The 17,925-nt window shown below is 40.6% G+C and overlaps 1 protein-coding gene across 6 annotated transcripts in view; it reads right to left on the bottom strand.

Annotated features, from left to right (window-relative positions):
* The window catches only part of CNTRL (centriolin), a 60,600-nt gene extending 44,173 nt beyond the window's left edge, over positions 1 to 16,427 (bottom strand). For 3 of the 6 annotated variants that reach the window (XM_030536110.1, XM_030536112.1, XM_030536115.1), the window contains exons 1-11: positions 16,346 to 16,427; positions 14,455 to 14,721; positions 13,251 to 13,384; positions 12,505 to 12,635; positions 8,297 to 8,438; positions 7,802 to 7,988; positions 6,575 to 6,768; positions 3,814 to 3,861; positions 2,919 to 3,038; positions 1,664 to 1,892; positions 41 to 150 (exon numbers count right to left, since the gene is read on the bottom strand). In XM_030536110.1, coding sequence (XP_030391970.1) covers positions 41 to 150; positions 1,664 to 1,892; positions 2,919 to 3,038; positions 3,814 to 3,861; positions 6,575 to 6,768; positions 7,802 to 7,988; positions 8,297 to 8,438; positions 12,505 to 12,635; positions 13,251 to 13,384; positions 14,455 to 14,680 — 1,521 coding nt within the window. In that variant the 5' untranslated portion in view covers positions 14,681 to 14,721; positions 16,346 to 16,427. The other 3 variants (XM_030536111.1, XM_030536114.1, XM_030536116.1) reach the window with 3 other exon arrangements.
* Positions 16,428 to 17,925: the final 1,498 nt, after the last annotated feature.

The following is a 17,925-nucleotide window of genomic DNA, read 5'->3' as shown; positions in this document are numbered from 1 at the left end:
TTTATTCTTTATCTTCACATTTTTGTTAGCTTTTACATACTTTCTTCTGAGCCACGGTGTCTTGCAGTTGTTTAAGTTCCTCCTTTGCTTTTAAAACGTGTTGTTCTGCACTTACTATTTCATTTTGTAGTTCTGCTAATTTTCCTTCGGCTGCAAAATTAATAAATAATTAAAAAAATGAAAACACACTTCAATGATTTCTGTATAACATGGATATATATTATCTGTTTCCTCCATATCCTCTCTAGACTATGTCCCCCTGAGGATATGAATGCTGCCTGAGAACTATCCTGCCTGACCCCATGGGTATGTACTTGGGAGACTAGCCCAAGCCACCACCCATGCTGTCGCCACCACAGCCGCATTCCTATTTTAAGTGTGCTAGCTCAAGTAGAGCAAGTGCGTGTCAGTCTACTGTACTGGGAAGCCCCCTCTGAGCTGCTCTGTAGACATACTCTAAGTGAGACCCTGGTGAACAAAGTTGCTATATCTCAAAGCATCACATAAATAAGATCCTTCACAATTACTTTTTGCCATATACTTAATCATAACAATTTTCTTAATTTGATTTCTCCCTAGTATGCTTGATAAATATACAATATATTGCTTTATGTGGTTATCCTAATGAAGTCTAAAACTGACTCAGATGACCCAGCCAACTCAGGCAGAACTCCTGAACTCCTTGAGGATATGGAAGTGAGAAAGATTAAAAAAATAAATAAATAAAATATTCCTGACATTATCTTTTCACCCTAGAGAAACTACTCAAAGAGTGCCCTGTGCGGAAAATTTGGCTCCAATGTGTTTTCAGGATAAGGATGGGAGTTGAACTTGGGACTGGCTATTTAACTTGGCATCATTCCTGGCTGGTATTCCAGTTGTACCATTGGGAACCAATGTTACATCAAGCAGTATCTATTTCTCTGCAGTCCCCGCAGCTGTTACTGCACAGCTGTGAGGGGCTCAGGCAATGGCAGCAACACTCTTACTGAAACCATGATGATACTGGAAAAAGGAAAATCAACAGTGCAAAGATGTAAACTCTTGTAGTCCCTGCAAATCCGGAGGTTCCATGTGGTTGGGATGACTTCTACTGAGCCCCCAAAATTGTTCCAACTGAACAAACTGTCAGGTAACTCACAAATGTGAAACTCACTAAGTGTTGTAGCTTCTCTCTGCCCACACCCCCTCCCAGCCAATGGGTTGCTCATGGAAGGAGACAATCCAGCATTTTTTCTGCAATACAAAGGCATTAACCTTTTTCCCATTTCAGTTTTACTCGTCTTACATTACTGAGTTGACGCGGAGGGATAAGAGAGGGAGAAATCTGCTCTCTAGTGCATTTGAAATCTGCATATGAATCTTGCCCTTAACAGTACATTTTTGTAAGTTAAACATCAAATAATAATATTTATTACCGAGTCCCTTCATGCTAAATTCTCAAAGTAATGTACTGCAGTCCTCATTTTTTGACATTTGATGGTAATTTTGAAATTTAGCTTCATTGGCTAAATATACAATCAAAATACTAAATGTAGATATAACATTAATTCTAAAGTTTGAGCAGTTTGTTGGAAAGTTCAGCATAAATCAAAATGTTCCACTGACATCAGATAAAGTGAACTGGTTTCATATTTTTGCTTGAGAAAATTTAAAACTTTACCAGCTTGAATCTTTTTTTCTTTATCTTCTAGCTGAACATCTAGAGTTTGATGAAGTTTCAATTTAAGCTGCTGGTTCCTATGTAGATCGTCTTCACCTAGTTCAATTTTTCCAACTTGTATTTGTTGAGCTTTATTAGCAATGTAACCTTTTCCGATATACATATTTCTCTTGTACCTGGCTTTACCAATGTAAGGGCTTTCTCCAGGTACATCATCAAGTTCAACATTCTGAAACATGACAAGAACAAACATACTAAATTATTTTTATACACAGTAAATGTTTTGAGGTTTCAAAAGTAATTCATGATTTTGTACATTTAAACTTGAATTTAATCTACATGTAAAGGGCCACCAACTTGAAATCCAGACAGTTCAAAAATATATGAAGAGTTCTTCATTGACAAACCCAGACAAATAACATGGAAAAAAATGATTATGGCTACAATCCTACAGACACTTTGGTGAAACTGACCATATAAAAACTTCTGTCAAATGAACTTAAGGAATTGTTTACTGCTAATTTCTTACAGTTATAGAAATTTAGATTATACTTGTAACACTAAAAATGTAAATTCAAACAAGTGTGATTTCAATTGATGGTGTCCTTTAACTTTACTCATACTGTATCCTTTTGAATATTTAAAAAACTATACATTTGTAGTTCACCAGGAGTATTTAACATCATTGATCTTTTTAAACTTCTGTTGTGATGTCTCCTTCCACTCTAAAGGAGAAGGTCCAAACTCTACAATCCAAAAAGGGATTATTCCTGTAAATAAAATAGTGAATAGAAATCCTGATCCCATTGAAGTCAATGGCAGTTTTACTATTTACTTCAGTAGGGTCAGATTTTCACCCAGACTGAGGAAGGGCTACAGAATCAGGCCAAAAGTGGGCAAATTTCCATTACACAATTATCAGTAAGAATGAATGATCTATTCACTAGCTGTACTCAGCGAAAACAAATTTATAGGTATTAACATTGATAATATTTAAATATTAAATGCCACTTAATAGTAACATTGCAAAATACTGACTTTAAGCCTTTCAAGAAAACATGCAGAGAAAAATATATAACTTGCAATTTCAAACAAGGTTTAATTTGCACAAATGACAAGCCGTAAGTATTTAGAAAGCAAAATCTATTTAAAATTACAGTAAACAACATTTCCTGCCTCATTTTTAGTTTCATTAGAATGCAAAACAACAGAGAGGACAAACACAAAAAAACTCATTATTTTTTAAATAAATTACCTCTAGTGGAAAATAACTTAATGGCTCAAATTTGGCATCAATCTTATAAAAAGCCAGTTCCTGCTCCAATTCGTATTGCTTCTGGCATGCTCGGGTTAACTCCATTGTCTTCTGCTTTAGCTAATGCCAGTATGAAACACAATAAGTCACTTTCACCAGCAAATTACCATACTGAATTATTATATATATTAGCACTTATCAGTGTATGCATTAACTGTATAGTGATGCAAAGCCTATATACAAGAAAACAGTTATGAGAAGGTTTGGTAACAAACGGACATAACATTTATTTATCTTAAAATTAAATTACTGTGAACAAGAAGACAGACAAAAAAAGTAACTGCTGTAACACAAATGATCACATGAGGGTCCTTTGAATCTATATTTCATATTCCTCACAAAAAAGACAACCCAAATATAGCTACTCAATGTACTGAAGGTCTCAAAAAACAGGCATGTTAATAACTAACTTAGTCAAACATCTAATCAATCAACTGTGTCAGTTTTCTGGAAGTAATGGTTTAACAAGCCAGAATAAGAAATTTTCTGTTTCAAGTGCATCTTGTTAAACTACTTTAGGTTTTAGAGAGTGCTAACTAGTGAACAATGACAAGGCTACTAATACAATACACCACTCTTCTGCCATTTTTCTTTTTACGTTCTTGTGCTGAGAGGAACTTAAATTGTGCCATCAAATGATGATACATTTAGCAAGAAATACAACACCCAAAGTTTCCTAACGTTAAACTGAGTTATGAAGATATTTACAGTACTGCTAAAGTCAACTTCAATATATTACACTGTATATCAACCCTATGTTATTACTTAAACTCTTAGCAAAGGTCCATCATGTGATTTTTATTTATTTTTTTGGTCAGCTTTTCATGCTGAATACCTGAGGAAGAGCATGCAGCAAGGCTCCAATAGACAGCAGAATGTAGGACTAATGGAAGAAAAGAAGAGAAATATAGAATAGACTGGAATAAGGGAAAGGCTTAATGAAAGGTTTAGAAATTTAAGTATTTGGTATCATGCAAAAAACTTTAATCACATTCAGAACAAAAAATATTTGAGGAAGAATCATTATAGAAGATTAAGCAAATGACTAGTCTCATTGTAACTTTTTTTAGTTAAGATGTATTGACACTATTGACACATGCAAGCATATCCTATGCAAAAATACAAAATTGTGCAATCCAGCTGTATATGGGGACTACCTTTAGTGAGGAATAAAGGCTCAGTGGAAAGGGAATTGTGACAAACCAAGATACCAGCTAAAGGAAGAAAGAAGCAAGCAAAGTTTGTCACCCAAAGGATAATAGTGGGTTAAGTTGTAAAATATATGCTGCTAAACTCTCACTATACTGAGAACTACTGTACATTTTAGAAATATGCTGCTGTTTGGTAGAAAATAGACTGGGTATACTTATATAAATGTATAGCTCCACTCATCTTTTAGCTGAAATGGAATATTAAATAATAAGATTTTACAGACATGCCTAATGAACGTGTATAAATCAAATGATAAGTTTAATTATTTATTTATACTTTTACATTTTACACCCAGCAATGAAAGATAAGATAATCTTCAAATACAGGCTCCTGGGATGATATGAGCAAAACATAAGCAAATAATGGACATGACCTACAATAACAGTAATGAACAAGAACCCAGTGGCAAACACCTTTTACTATGACAAGGTATGTGTGGATTATTTTTCTTCACTACAGCAGCAATTTAAAAGTTAAACAATGAAGAAACATCAGTACCCTAGAAATTTAGCAGCTATGAGTAACTTAAGTTCTTACTAATACACAAAATTTTAAACAAAAAGTGACTAGAGGCAAACAAACATTAGCTTTTTAAAAATACCAAAGTGATAGGAAACATATAATTTTATAACTTGAAAGGCTTAATTCAGGAGAAATTGTATATCATACACTGCCTATTTCCAGGCAAACTAAATGAAAAGACAACTAAGCAAATGTCCATGTGTTTCTTGGTACTCAATGAGCCACTCAACTTCCACACAGGATAAAAAGTTACAGGAGCAGAAAATGGGGCAAAGAATGTAAGTGGGGAGGGAAAGCGATACAAAAGGGGCAAATAATGCGCTTCATTAAAGAAAAATCTGTACATTTTCAAATGTGGGTGTACAAATTAAAGCTGTTTAGCAAATTTACTTGGGCACATGGGATGAATTCATGCAGATGCTGGATAGAATTACAGAGGTAATATTTTTAGAAAATTTAAAGCTAAAATTTTCAAAAAACTGACTACTCATTTTGGATGCCTCAATCTGTGTATCCAATATTAGATACCTTGGGCCCGATTTTCAGATGAGATGAGAACCCATAGCTTCCACCAAAGTCAGTGAAGGTTCAGGGCCCAAAACTTAACAGAGCTGAGATCTGTCACAGGCCAAAGCAGTCTGTGCAAAGGCCATGTTTCTTCTCCAGCTTCCTAGCATTACAATACCAATATAGTCATGTCGCCAGAGAAACTTCTGCTTTATGGTGTCCATGGACAATACCTTCAAACCACAACAATCCTGTGCTTACCAGTGGCTCTATAACACAGAAGGAATGCATACAAAAGTGTAATAAAGCCTCAGGATGTATTAAGTTTTGTTCTGATTCTTTGTGAAATTGGTAAGGATACAGCATTGCCCACACCCAAGCCACAAAATCTTCAATCCCAGGGAGGATTTTCTGGGAAATGGAGATATAGGTAATGGTGAAAAGGCAGAACCCCCTACTGTGTCAGCAAGGGAAGATCTCACATGGCACATTCAAGTTATAAAACTCATCAAGTTTTCATTTGCAGGTATCTGTAACTATTGGCCATTTAACATGTTTTCTTTATGGGCATTTATGCTGCATCGGCTGGCTTTTCTAGGGCTTGTTTGACTAGGAAGGCCACAAATATTTTGTGCTGGATTGGATCAGTTTCAGTTATTATTCCTGCTTCTTCCCCAGCTGGAGAAATTTAGATGGCAATTTCCCCCCAGAGATACCACTATAGTAACTCCTAGTAAGCCTCCTCTAAATATATAAATTGCTCTAGATTCTCAGTCTAACAGAATACCATTCATGTAAGTCTTAAGCAATCTGAGCAGACTGACTTTATGAATGTAGTGCTTGTGAAAGGTGTCAGATTTAACAACCCTGGAGACTAAAATCCTGTCTTTATCCACAATATAGATACAGCACAGGCAGTGGAAGTGTAAACTTCTCCTGGCAGCTTTACCATTCTGCCTAACCCAGGTAGGGTGACATTAATTACAGTGAGTTAACTCCTATGCCCCATTCCATCTTTGGCCTCCACCCCAAGATTACCAGTTGTGACAGTGGTGGTTTTGGTAATGTGGATCTTTCCCACTAACAACTGGTCCAAGAACATTAACTCACTACACACAAAATACCAGAGACCTTGAATGTGGATTGGTCACTACCAGTCGGCCTGGAGTTAAAGCATCGCCCTGTACCAGAAAAGCTTTATATCCACTCCCAATCCACTGAGACATCTAAATACAAATTTAAACATAAATCCCCAAGCATTTAAACATACATTATATTGCATTTATTGTTGGCGAAACAAAATGATCCTCAAACATTTCTTCAGTATTTATTTTTAACCTAAATGATTAATTTACCAATTCATTTTTGGTGTCCAGGTCCCTCTCAAGTTCTTTGTAGATTTGTTTCTGTTGCAGGGTTTTTTGTTTTAATGATCTGTTCACCTCATCTTGATGCTGAAGTTGTTCAAGCACTTCGAACTGTTTAGTTTTAAGGTCCTCCATCTCTTTTATTGTTTTCTCTAAATCTTTTTCTAATTTTTCTATTTCTTCTGCAAAACAAAATAATCCAAACACTCAAACATTTTTCCACTTGCTTCTTCAATCTGAAACTTGGTAGCAATGATGCTTCTCCACATTAAAAAAAAAATTGTGAAAATATACTAATTGCCATAATCTATTACAGAAATTAATACCTAAGAGAACTTCCTGAAATAAATTCTTATTTTACTTATATTGTGCTTTTACATAAAAGCCTTGTTCTTTAGATGTAAATCAGAATTATGTCTGATCTACAACCTTTCAAATCTTTTGTTTTTAAAACAGACATCTTCAATTAAACCTAAATTTCAAACCCTTTCTAGCTTCTTTTTTCGGTCAGCTATCTCTATGTGCATATACAGAGAATAAGTCTCAGGACACTAAGGCTCCTTTATACCACTCTGACAGTGTAAGAGGATCACAATGTGGGTGGAAATGGTACACTGAAAATATCCTTTATGCAGGGAATCTTTTTAGCCAGTGAAGAGCTGGTATAAGGGCTATACACTGGCCTTCACACAATCTCCAAAGTTAGGAGCACAGCAGAGGTGTAGCTAGAGTGCACTGCACTTCCGCTGTTATTTGCTTTTAAGGGCAGCAAAGCTTAAGTTACACCAGTCTTGCCCACCCAATCCCTGCCCAAGCACAGGGACGGCGTCACCAAGGATCAAGCCCACTATGCTGTGATTTTCCATCTGTGACATAATTTAAAGTGAGATGAGAAATAAAACAGCTTGTGACCTTTTGATGTATAAAGTCAGTCTTCTTAAATATGAATTTAAATAAAAGATAATTCTTCTGTGTCTGCAATAGAATTGGACACTGAGTAGGCTAAAATCCTCCTTTTTCTTCTTGAAGGACCTCTGAACTGTTTTTAGAGGACATAGCTAGTCAGATCACAAGTTGGCAGTAAACTTTAACAGTGTTACCTAAATCTTAATTTTAATAATACATATCAAATCATTATATCAGTAATTGCAAAGCTTTTCTAACCTTCTACATTTGGTATAGTTCACAGTAGCTCTAACATATCATCATGATTACCTAAATTAAACCTCTCAAGAGCCTCCTGCCTGTCATGATTTGTCACTGGCTGTCCGTCAAGATTTTCCAATGAGCGCAGGTGGAATATGGTATACAGGCGGTAATGAGGCAGATTTACAACTGGATTGTCTGCCAGGAACAAAGAAGTCAAGTCTTTTAAGGGCTTCAGCTTAGCTATGTCATGGAGCTAAATCAAAGAGAAAGGTACAATGATTAGACATCTCTCCAAAGACAATCACTCTCCTACCATCCATTTTCTACTTTTTAAATAAAATACATTGTTAATGTAAGTGAAGGCTACATTTCATTGTTTATACAACAATGTAATTTCTGAAAATGATGCCCCCATAAATCTGTATTATTATTATTATATCTTTTCCCCAGAGAGCCTGTAATTTTCATGTTGCTGATCATATTAATTGAGATGTTCAGTATGAAAGGTTTTAGAAATATTTTATTTGTAAACAATTATTTATCCTAGTTAAAGTCACTTACTGATGATATTTTATTTTGCCTCAAATTAAGGATGCGCAGGGACCTTAATTTCTTGCCTACCCACACAGGAATGTGCTCAATCTCATTTCCTGCAAGGTTCAACTTTTGTAGATTCTGCATATGCTCTAGACCTTCAACTTTACTGAAAACAAGAAGAGAAATAGAATTTAGACATCATGAAGCAAATCATATACACTGTGTACCTATGGCCTCGGGGATACTGTATAGTGAAACCTGTCTTAACTGATCACCGAAGAAACCAGCAAAAATGGCTGCACAGTACCTGCCATACATAGTGGTGCTTTACGGACACTGCTGTTATCCCTTCACATTAACCAATCATGTTGCATGAGGGGTGGAATGGTTTGTAATACACATCCATTTCTGGTAAATTTTATATTTAGACTCTCTTTGCATAATTTGTGTAATATTTGTTGTTTAAGTGATCATATGAAATGTGTGAGATGAGATGACACTAATGTACCTTTCACCTGCTTTTTAATAGTGTAAATAAGTATGGAAGATACTTGTATTTTGGGAACACAGAAAGTTGGCTGTCTGTGCTACCTGAAGACATTATGGTGTGAAGAATGCATTTTTATGAAGATAATGAACAACTTCAAATAGGTAGAACATACAAGAGGTTTTGTTTTTTATGGTGCCATAGACATAAAAGAAAAATGTATGCCGTCACATCATTGCCGTTGACTATCTACACTGGTTACTATTGCAGTGCCTATTCTGTTGACTACCATATGTTTAGGAATGGCCACCAATAGAGAAGTGCCTTAATAGCCCAAACAATCATTTTTGTAATTAACCTTAATTCTGCAATATATGTTTCAAATACACAGAAACAGTACAAAACAAGTCATAACCAAGGTGTCAAGTATCAGAGGGGTAGCCGTGTTAGTCTGGATCTGTAAAAGCAGCAAAGAATCCTGTGGCTCCTTACAGACTAACAGACGTTTTGGAGCATGAGCTTTCGTGGGTGAATACCCACTTCGTCGGATGCATGTAGTGGAAATTTCCAGGGGCAGGTATATATATGCAAGCAAGAAGCAAGCTAGAAATAACGAGGTTAGTTCAATCAGGGAAGATGAGACCCTGTTCTAGCAGTTGAGGTGTGAAAACCAACGGAGGAGAAACTGGTCTTGTAGTTGGCAAGCCATTCATAGTCTTTGTTTAATCCTGAGTTGATGGTGTCAAATTTGCAGATGAACTGAAGCTCAGCAGTTTCTCTTTGAAGTCTGGTCCTGAAGTTTTTTTGCTGCAGTATGGCCACGTTGAGATCTGCTATTGTGTGGCCAGGAAAGTTGAAGTGTTCTCCTACAGGTTTTTGTATATTGCCATTCCTAATGTCTGATGTGTCCATTTATCCTTTTCCGTAGAGACTGTCCAGTTTGGCCGATGTACATAGCAGAGGGGCATTGCTGGCATATGATGGCGTATATTACATTGGTGGACGTGCAGGTGAATGAACCGGTGATGGTGTGGCTGATCTGGTTAGGTCCTGTGATGGTGTCGCCGGTGTAGATATGTGGGCAGAGTTGGCATCGAGGTTTGCTGCATGGATTGGTTCCTGAGCTAGAGTTACTATGGTGCGGTGTGCAGTTACTGGTGAGAACATGCTTCAGGTTGTCTGTGGGCGAGGACTGGCCTGCCACCCAAGGCCTGTGAAAGTGTGGGATCATTGTCCAGGATGAGATGTGGCACTCTCACTGAAGGACTGTCTGGATATGTGGACTCTCTACTCAGACCCTATGCCACCAGCACTCTCAGCTATCTCCATGACACCACTGATTTCCTGAGGAAACTACAATGCATTGGTGACCTTCCAGAAAACACCATCCTAGCCACCATGGATGTAGAGGCTTTCTACACAATCATCCCACACACAGACGGAATACAAGTTGTCAGGAACAGCATCCCTGATGATGCCACAGCACAAGTGCTTGCTGAGCTCTGTGCCTTTATCCTCACACACATCTATTTCAAATTTGATGACAATATATATCTCCAGATCAGTGGCACCGCTATGGGCACCCGCATGGTCCCACAATATGCCAATATTTTTATGGCCGACCTGGAACAACGCTTCCTCAGCTCTCATCCACTCGCGCCCCTTCTCTACCTATGCTACATTGATGACATCTTCATCATCTGGACCCATGAGAAGGAGACTCTGGAAAAATTCGACCATGATTTCAACAGCTTCCACCCCACCATCAACCTCAGCCTGGACCAATCTACACAGGAGGTCCACTTCCTAGACACCACGGTGCAAATAAGTGATGGTCACATTAACACCACCCTATATCGAAAACCTACCGACCACTGTGCCTACCTTCATGCCTCCAGCTTCCATCCCGGGCACACCACACGATCCATTGTCTACAGCCAAGCACTGAGGTACAACCGCATCTGCTCTAACCCCTCAGACAGAGACCAACACCTACAAGATCTCCACCAAGCATTCTCAAAACTACAATACCCGCACGAGGAAATAAGGAAACAGATCAACAGAGCCAGACATGTACCCAGAAGTCTCCTACTGCAAGACAAACCCAAGAAAGAAACCAACAGGACTCCACTGGCCATCACATACAGTCCCCAGCTAAAATCCCTCCAACGCATCATCAGGGATCTACAACCCATCCTGGACAATGATCCCACACTTTCACAGGCCTTGGGTGGCAGGCCAGTCCTCGCCCACAGACAACCTGCCAACCTGCAGCATATTCTCACCAGTAACTGCACACTGCACCGTAGTAACTCTAGCTCAGGAACCAATCCATGCAACAAACCACGATGCCAGCTCTGCCCACATATCTACACCGGCGACACCATCACAGGACCTAACCAGATCAGCCACACCATCACCGGTTCATTCACCTGCACGTCCACCAATGTAATATACGCCATCATATGCCAGCAATGCCCCTCTGCTATATACATCGGCCAGACTGGACAGTCTCTACAGAAAAGGATAAATGGACACATCAGACATTAGGAATGACAATATACAAAAACCTGTAGGAGAACACTTCAACCTCCCTGGCCACACAATAGCAGATCTTAACGTGGCCATACTGCAGCAAAAAAACTTCAGGACCAGACTTCAAAGAGAAACTGCTGAGCTTCAGTTCATCTGCAAATTTGACACCATCAGCTCAGGATTAAACAAAGACTTTGAATGGCTTGCCAACTACAAGACCAGTTTCTCCTCCGTTGGTTTTCACACCTCAACTGCTAGAACAGGGTCTCATCCTCCCTGATTGAACTAACCTCGTTATTTCTAGCTTGCTTCTTGCTTGCATATATATACCTGCCCCTGGAAATTTCCACAACATGCATCCGACAAAGTGGGTATTCACCCACGAAAGCTCATGCTCCAAAACATCTGTTAGTCTATAAGGTGCCACAGGATTCTTTGCTGCTTTTATATAACCAAGGTGTCATTTAAGCTATGTATATTGTAATCAAGCAAAAATGGAATGTAATCTTATAGGTATATATCACTTTACTATTATGGCATTAATCATTTTGTTTTCTAACCCTTTTGAGAGAAGAAGTTGCATCACTGCAGTATGTAGAAATACCATTTAGTCAATCTTCTGCACACTTCCTTTATTAACCTCTTTAGTACTATTGTGGCTACTGTACTTGCAAAGCAAGCCTCCTCTAGAAGGAATTAATAAGCCTACTTTACCAGTGGTAAAACTGAGGAAAGCATGGAGAAGTTGCTCTTTAATCCCATCCACTGTCCCCTCAGCATTTTTTCAATAGAGTAACTCCCTCCCAAAACACTGAAAGTTGCCCTTTTGTGGCAAATAGAATAGGAGTTTAATGAGTGCACTGACTGCATGAGCAGGTCCTTTCAGTTTAATCTTTCAGTTTTCTTTTCTGAAGGAGAATCTTTTCCATTCTCACATAACAAACTGCAAGAACATTTTGTATATTAATGCATAAAATATTTTAAATATATCTAACTAACTTTTATACCACACTCCTGACCATAGACTCTGAACAACTTAATTTTTTAAAAATAAGTAACATTCTCCACCCACACCAGAAACCGACAAAAGCTCATGCTCATGCTCCAATATGTCTGTCAGTCTATAAGATGCCACAGGACTCTTTGCTACTTTTACAGATCCAGACTAACACAGCGACCCCTCTGATACAGAAACAGAGTGTCTGCTTACCTGATTTTATTGTAGGACAAATTGAGTTCATGTAGCTTTAACTGTTTATCCAACTTCTCAATCTTCTCTATTTGATTGTTACTGAGATTTAATACCTCTAGTTTAGAGCACTTTTCCAAGTTTTCTATATACTAAAAAACAAATTATATGTAGTAGCTTATCAATACAAGATGGTACATACATTTGCATTCAGAACAGCAGGTTTATGTTTTTAAGAATCATGTCTTCATAAAAGCCACTACAAATCACTATTATGCTCTTTATCATAGAATTGCGAATCTGAGTTCTGAAATTCTGTACCAGGACCCACTGAACACATCTGCAGCTTTCCATACTGCAAAAGAGTGGAAAACTACAGATGCTACTAGCCCTACAGTAGACCAGCCTCATCTACAGAAAGGACTACTTTCCACAAAAAAAAAAAATTAAATTAAAAAAATCCAAAAGTGGCACCAGTACCCAGAAGCTGAGAAATTACAAACATATAGCCAGATTTGAGCTTTGTTCCGTATGTGAAACTCTTATTGATGTCAATGGTAATTTGTACAATGATAAGGCTTGATTCTGTAATTCTTACTTTCATAAGTAGCGGTTGCAGAATTGGGACCAGAGAGGCAGACTATGGCTCTTCTCATCTACTTAAAGTGTTTTCCTAATCATTATTTCCAATGTTTTAAAATATTATTGAACTTTAATACTATTGTGAATTATAATTAATTAATAAGAAATTGCATGCAATAACCCACCTTAAATTTCTTGCCCCCATCCTTAGCAAGAGAAAGATTCAGTGAGTTTACATATGTCAAATTTTCCTGTTTGGACAGGTTTTTAATAAGAGATTCTGTAATGTATCTAACTCCTGGACTAACAGAGTCTTCATCTGCAAACAACAACAGAAAAAGTGTGATTGGATTAGCACTGAAAGAAAATAAAGTGTAATGCTTTTGCTAGTTAGTACAACAAACAAGGGAAACCTGCATAGAGGCTGAGAAGGAGATACACATTGACAGCAGCTCCAAGAAGCATTGTGCCTGAGGAAAGTTCAATGCCTCTGGGAGTCCACCTCCACTGTCTAGTGCAGGAGGATTAAAGGAGCCAGGGCATCATTTTGCTACCCCTGTACAGTTTCTAGTGACAGTTATCAGAGTGCCCTGGTCCTTGTGTGCCAAGAGCTTGATTAACTGAGATTTCTAGGTTCCCTCACCTTTCCCTTCATCATCAATTCCTGTTTGGATTATAAAATCTGGGGGCATGGATCATGTGTCTTTTATTCCTGTAGCTCTTCAGGTCAAGGATTGTCTCTTTGTTATATATTGGTATAGTGCCTATCACAACAGGCCCTAGTTACTGGTTGCTACTTTAATACAAATCATAAGGAAGCACCAAGCAAATTTATGGAGCAAAATAAATATTAATCCAAATCTTTTTTCATCTAATCTTTCAGTTGAAATATTAATATTATATATAATGTGAAAATGTTTTACTGATTTTTATTACATATGTATTTTAATATCAGAGCCCCTTTAATTTAATCTTTTCTATGTAGTAAATACTGATTTTCTCTAGCTGTTTGATTTCTAGTTGAACTTGAAACTAACAAAGATGTCTTGTTTACTGCCATATTTGTACATCACCTTTCACTGATGAAAACTCACAGGTCTAGGATTAGGGGCAATTAGTTAATTTATGCTCCTTCTGCTGCCTAGGGTGTATGCTCTGTATAAAATAGTTCTCAGGGGTTTAAAAACGGAAATATGTTATGTTGATATTTGGAATCTGGATGATGCACAAACAATTTAAGACAGTTTATTATAGGGTAGGTTAAATATGGGGTCTAAAATATGTGACAATGATCCTTTAATACACCTCATAATAGACAGACATGTAGCAAATTTTATTCTGCCAATATTAAAATGCATTCAGGGTTGATTTTTATTATTTACACAATACCTTTGTCAATCTGATATTCAAAAGAAGCTCCTACATCACACTCTACTGTAACATCAAGCTGTTGATATCTCTGTCCCCTTGTTTTGTAAGTAGCAGGTGTGCCCTGCCTGCTAAAGGGAGATGGTGACCTGGTACTTGAAGTGACAGTCGACATTGGACTAGGCGTACGAGAGGGTGATAGCTGTCTTTTTCTGGGTGATGTTCTTTGTAGTGACCCTTTCTTCATTGCACAGAATGCAGTCAGTCATCTGGCAAAAATCTGTAAGGCTAAAAGTGTATATTAAAGATTGTCATAGACTGTACACGTGCATAAATCTTACTGAAACTGTTTAGATGTAAACTGAAGGAGTGTATATTTATTTTTTAATGATGTTTATGCACACACTGTTTTGGTATCTATGTGTTTGATATAAATTCCAAAAATCCCATTAGATGGCACACAATAAAGAGGTAAAAAAAATCCCCTCTCTCCCATCAAAACCTAAGAAAAACCTCTTCAGTAATGATCCTTGAGAAAAAGATGCTTCTTATCCTATTCTCTAATAGTTAGTAAAGTTGAGCCCTGATGAACCACAATGCAGGAAGAGGAAATTCCTCAACTGGAGACCCTCCACTAACAACACACTACTTCTACTTCTGCTGACTTTAATGCATCTGGAAGTAGATTGCAAGCCAATGCAGTTAATATTCATGATAGTCTGAAGATATTTGATTATCTGGTACCTAAATAAAATGCCTTGCATAATAAAATATATTTACTCTAGGTTAATTCTACTTATTAACTAAAGGTTTTATGTATTCTTTCTGTTTGTGGAAGTCCATAAACCCACATCCTCACTCTGGAATGATTTTTACAAAATCAAGCCAGGAGGCAAAAGCATATTTTGGTCTACTCTGTATAAAGCCAAGATGAGAGCACCTGCCTTTTGAAGGCTAATGGTCTTTATTGTGGGTTTTTCTTGCTAGACACAATGTAATCACTCATGTGGCACAAAGGTTTGGATACTTCTTCTTTCAAAAGGGGATGACAGTGGCCATGATTTTATAAATGTCATTCTTCTGGTCCACCTCAAGGCTCCAAAAAAGCCAGAAACTCGTTCTTCATAGACAGAGACCAGAGGAATGGAGGGGTGTATTTTATTTTATGAACTAACATGACATAGTGATTTTTTTTACACTGCACATCCACGTGTCGCCACACTAAAACAACATCAATGTAACTCCACACCCAGCTCCAGGACTTCAGAATCAGCACCCCGCTACCAATCAGTTCTATACAAAACAACACAACTTCACAGTAAACAACAGTTCCCAGAAATGACACTTCGCAGGGCACTGTGACATGACAACTGCACGTCAATTCTGCTACCCTCTGACTGACGCACTACATGCACCAGCACCTCTTCCTGTGGCTCTGAGACCCCGCCAGGACATTGGGGTGGGGTCAGTCCCCAATCACCCGAGCCGCTGGGGACATGAGGATGGGGGGTCGGGCCCCTCTCAACGGACGCGCTGGTGTGGGGGAGCGATGGGGGGGTCGGGCCCCTCTCAACGGACGCGCTGGTGTGGGGGAGCGATGGGGGGGTCGGGCCCCTCTCAACGGACGCGCTGGTGTGGGGGAGCGATGGGGGGGGGTCGGGCCCCTCTCAACGGCCGCGCTACGGGTCGGTCTCGTCTCAGAGACTGGGGATCCCGGTCCCCACCCCGGTAGTTCCCCCCGGCTCCGCTTTGATGACCTGGGTTGACATGGTAACGCCTCGCCGCCGCCTGCTATTTCCCCGGCGTTCTGGGCCTGGGCAAGCCGGGAGCCCTCTTGTGGAGAAACCGGCTTCCCGCCTTTCCCCGCCCTCCCGGGCACTACGACGGCTGCTGCCCGCGGCGCGAGACTTACGGTGCAGCGGCTCCTTTAAGAGCCCGGCGCTGGAAGCCCAGCCATCACCGTCCCGGTATGGTGCTGACGGGAAGGGGCGGGGCCCGTCGTGGCCACGCCCCTTCTTAACGGCCAAAGCCGCCCCTGCCATCATGTTTTAGCGCGGCTACCCCCCCTCCCAGCGCAGGGGCGGGGCGGGGCCCAGTGACCCCCACACCAGGGGCTCTCACCGAGTCGGCTCGGTGTAGGGCCCCGGTGTCCGAGCCGGCCCGTCACCCTGCCTGGGCTGACGCAGGCGGACTGAGCGGCTCCTGCCTGGCTATGTCACAGGAGGCCTCGTCTCCCAAGGCCTGTCTGAGCCGGCGGTGGCCGCTTGGCCTGTGGCTAGGGCTGGCCAGTGTGCGGCGCTCCCGCCCCGTGTGTCCCGCGGGGCAGGGGGGCGCCGCGTTGATCTCCGGCCGCGGCGGGGCGAGCCTGGCCACGTTAACGCGGTGGAGGTGCTGGAGGTTTGACGTTAGGCGGGTGCAAAACGCTGGGAGCCGCGAGTGCGGAGCTAGGCTCGCAGGTCAGGGCCTGAGGCAAGGAAGCGTCTTCCCCCTGCTGAGGGCAGCCGCAGCAATGGCGCAGCTCGTGTGCATCTCTGCGGGCTTGGGCCCCAACTTATGCTGCGTTATTCCTGCGTAGCCTTTTGAAATGGCAGGTGTCACCCACGCCTTGGCCAACATTTCCCCTCCCAACTGTGTCCTAAGCAGTGTTGTTGAGGCCCTACCCAGAAGTGGATGCATGGGTGCAGTGACTGCAGGAATTGCCAACCTGTGTCATTCAAAAACCAGGCTTTGGTCATGAGATCTCTTTAAAAATAATACATCTTGTACTCCTAGGACAATTCTGGGCCACTGCGCCTGTGAAGAATTTATGTCCCCCCGAAGATTTCAGTGCTTCCCCACAGAAAAATGATTTTCTGAGGGGGGGAGAAAAAGGAAGCCACAAGAGCAGTCATGTGACCCTCCACAGCAGTATTTTTTGGGTGCCCAGGGCAACTAGCAGAGAGGTAAATCACTGTGGGGTAGAGGAGTGGGACTGGGGAAGACCTGGCTGGTGACTCTTACCCTGTGCCAGGATCAGCGACTAGTCTTGGTTCAACTAGGGAGGACAGGACTTCCACTTTCTGTGCATGGCACATGGGAGTGGGTCAGACCCACTCCCACATTTCCCCAGCTGCAGGAAACTCTGCAAACTCTCCCTGCCCCACTTGTTTCCTGCACGGATTGCTCATCAGCTGCAGGGGGAAGGATATCTGTACAGGGAGTTGCTCCCCATCCACCCAACCCCTGTGCATTCAGACCCTCTCATACTTCACCAAGCCTGACTCCCCCACACTCAGAACCAGTGAGCCCCCTTCACCTGGACTACGCTGATGAGCCACTCACACCCGGATCCCCACCCCACTGAGCCCCAACCAGTTGCACCTGGTTCCCCACCCCACTGAGCCTTGCTCCCCCAGCATCTGGATGGCCCCACTGATGCCCCCACACCTAGACTTCCCTGCTGAACTCTATCCCTCATACACACAGAGACCCCCCCTGCTTAGCCCCAACCAT

This window comes from Gopherus evgoodei, chromosome 16 (genome assembly GCF_007399415.2).
Source record: "Gopherus evgoodei ecotype Sinaloan lineage chromosome 16, rGopEvg1_v1.p, whole genome shotgun sequence".
In the NCBI taxonomy this organism is placed as follows: domain Eukaryota; kingdom Metazoa; phylum Chordata; order Testudines; family Testudinidae; genus Gopherus; species Gopherus evgoodei.
Note: the sequence above shows the minus strand (reverse complement) of the source record. Positions and strands in the feature narration are given on the sequence as shown.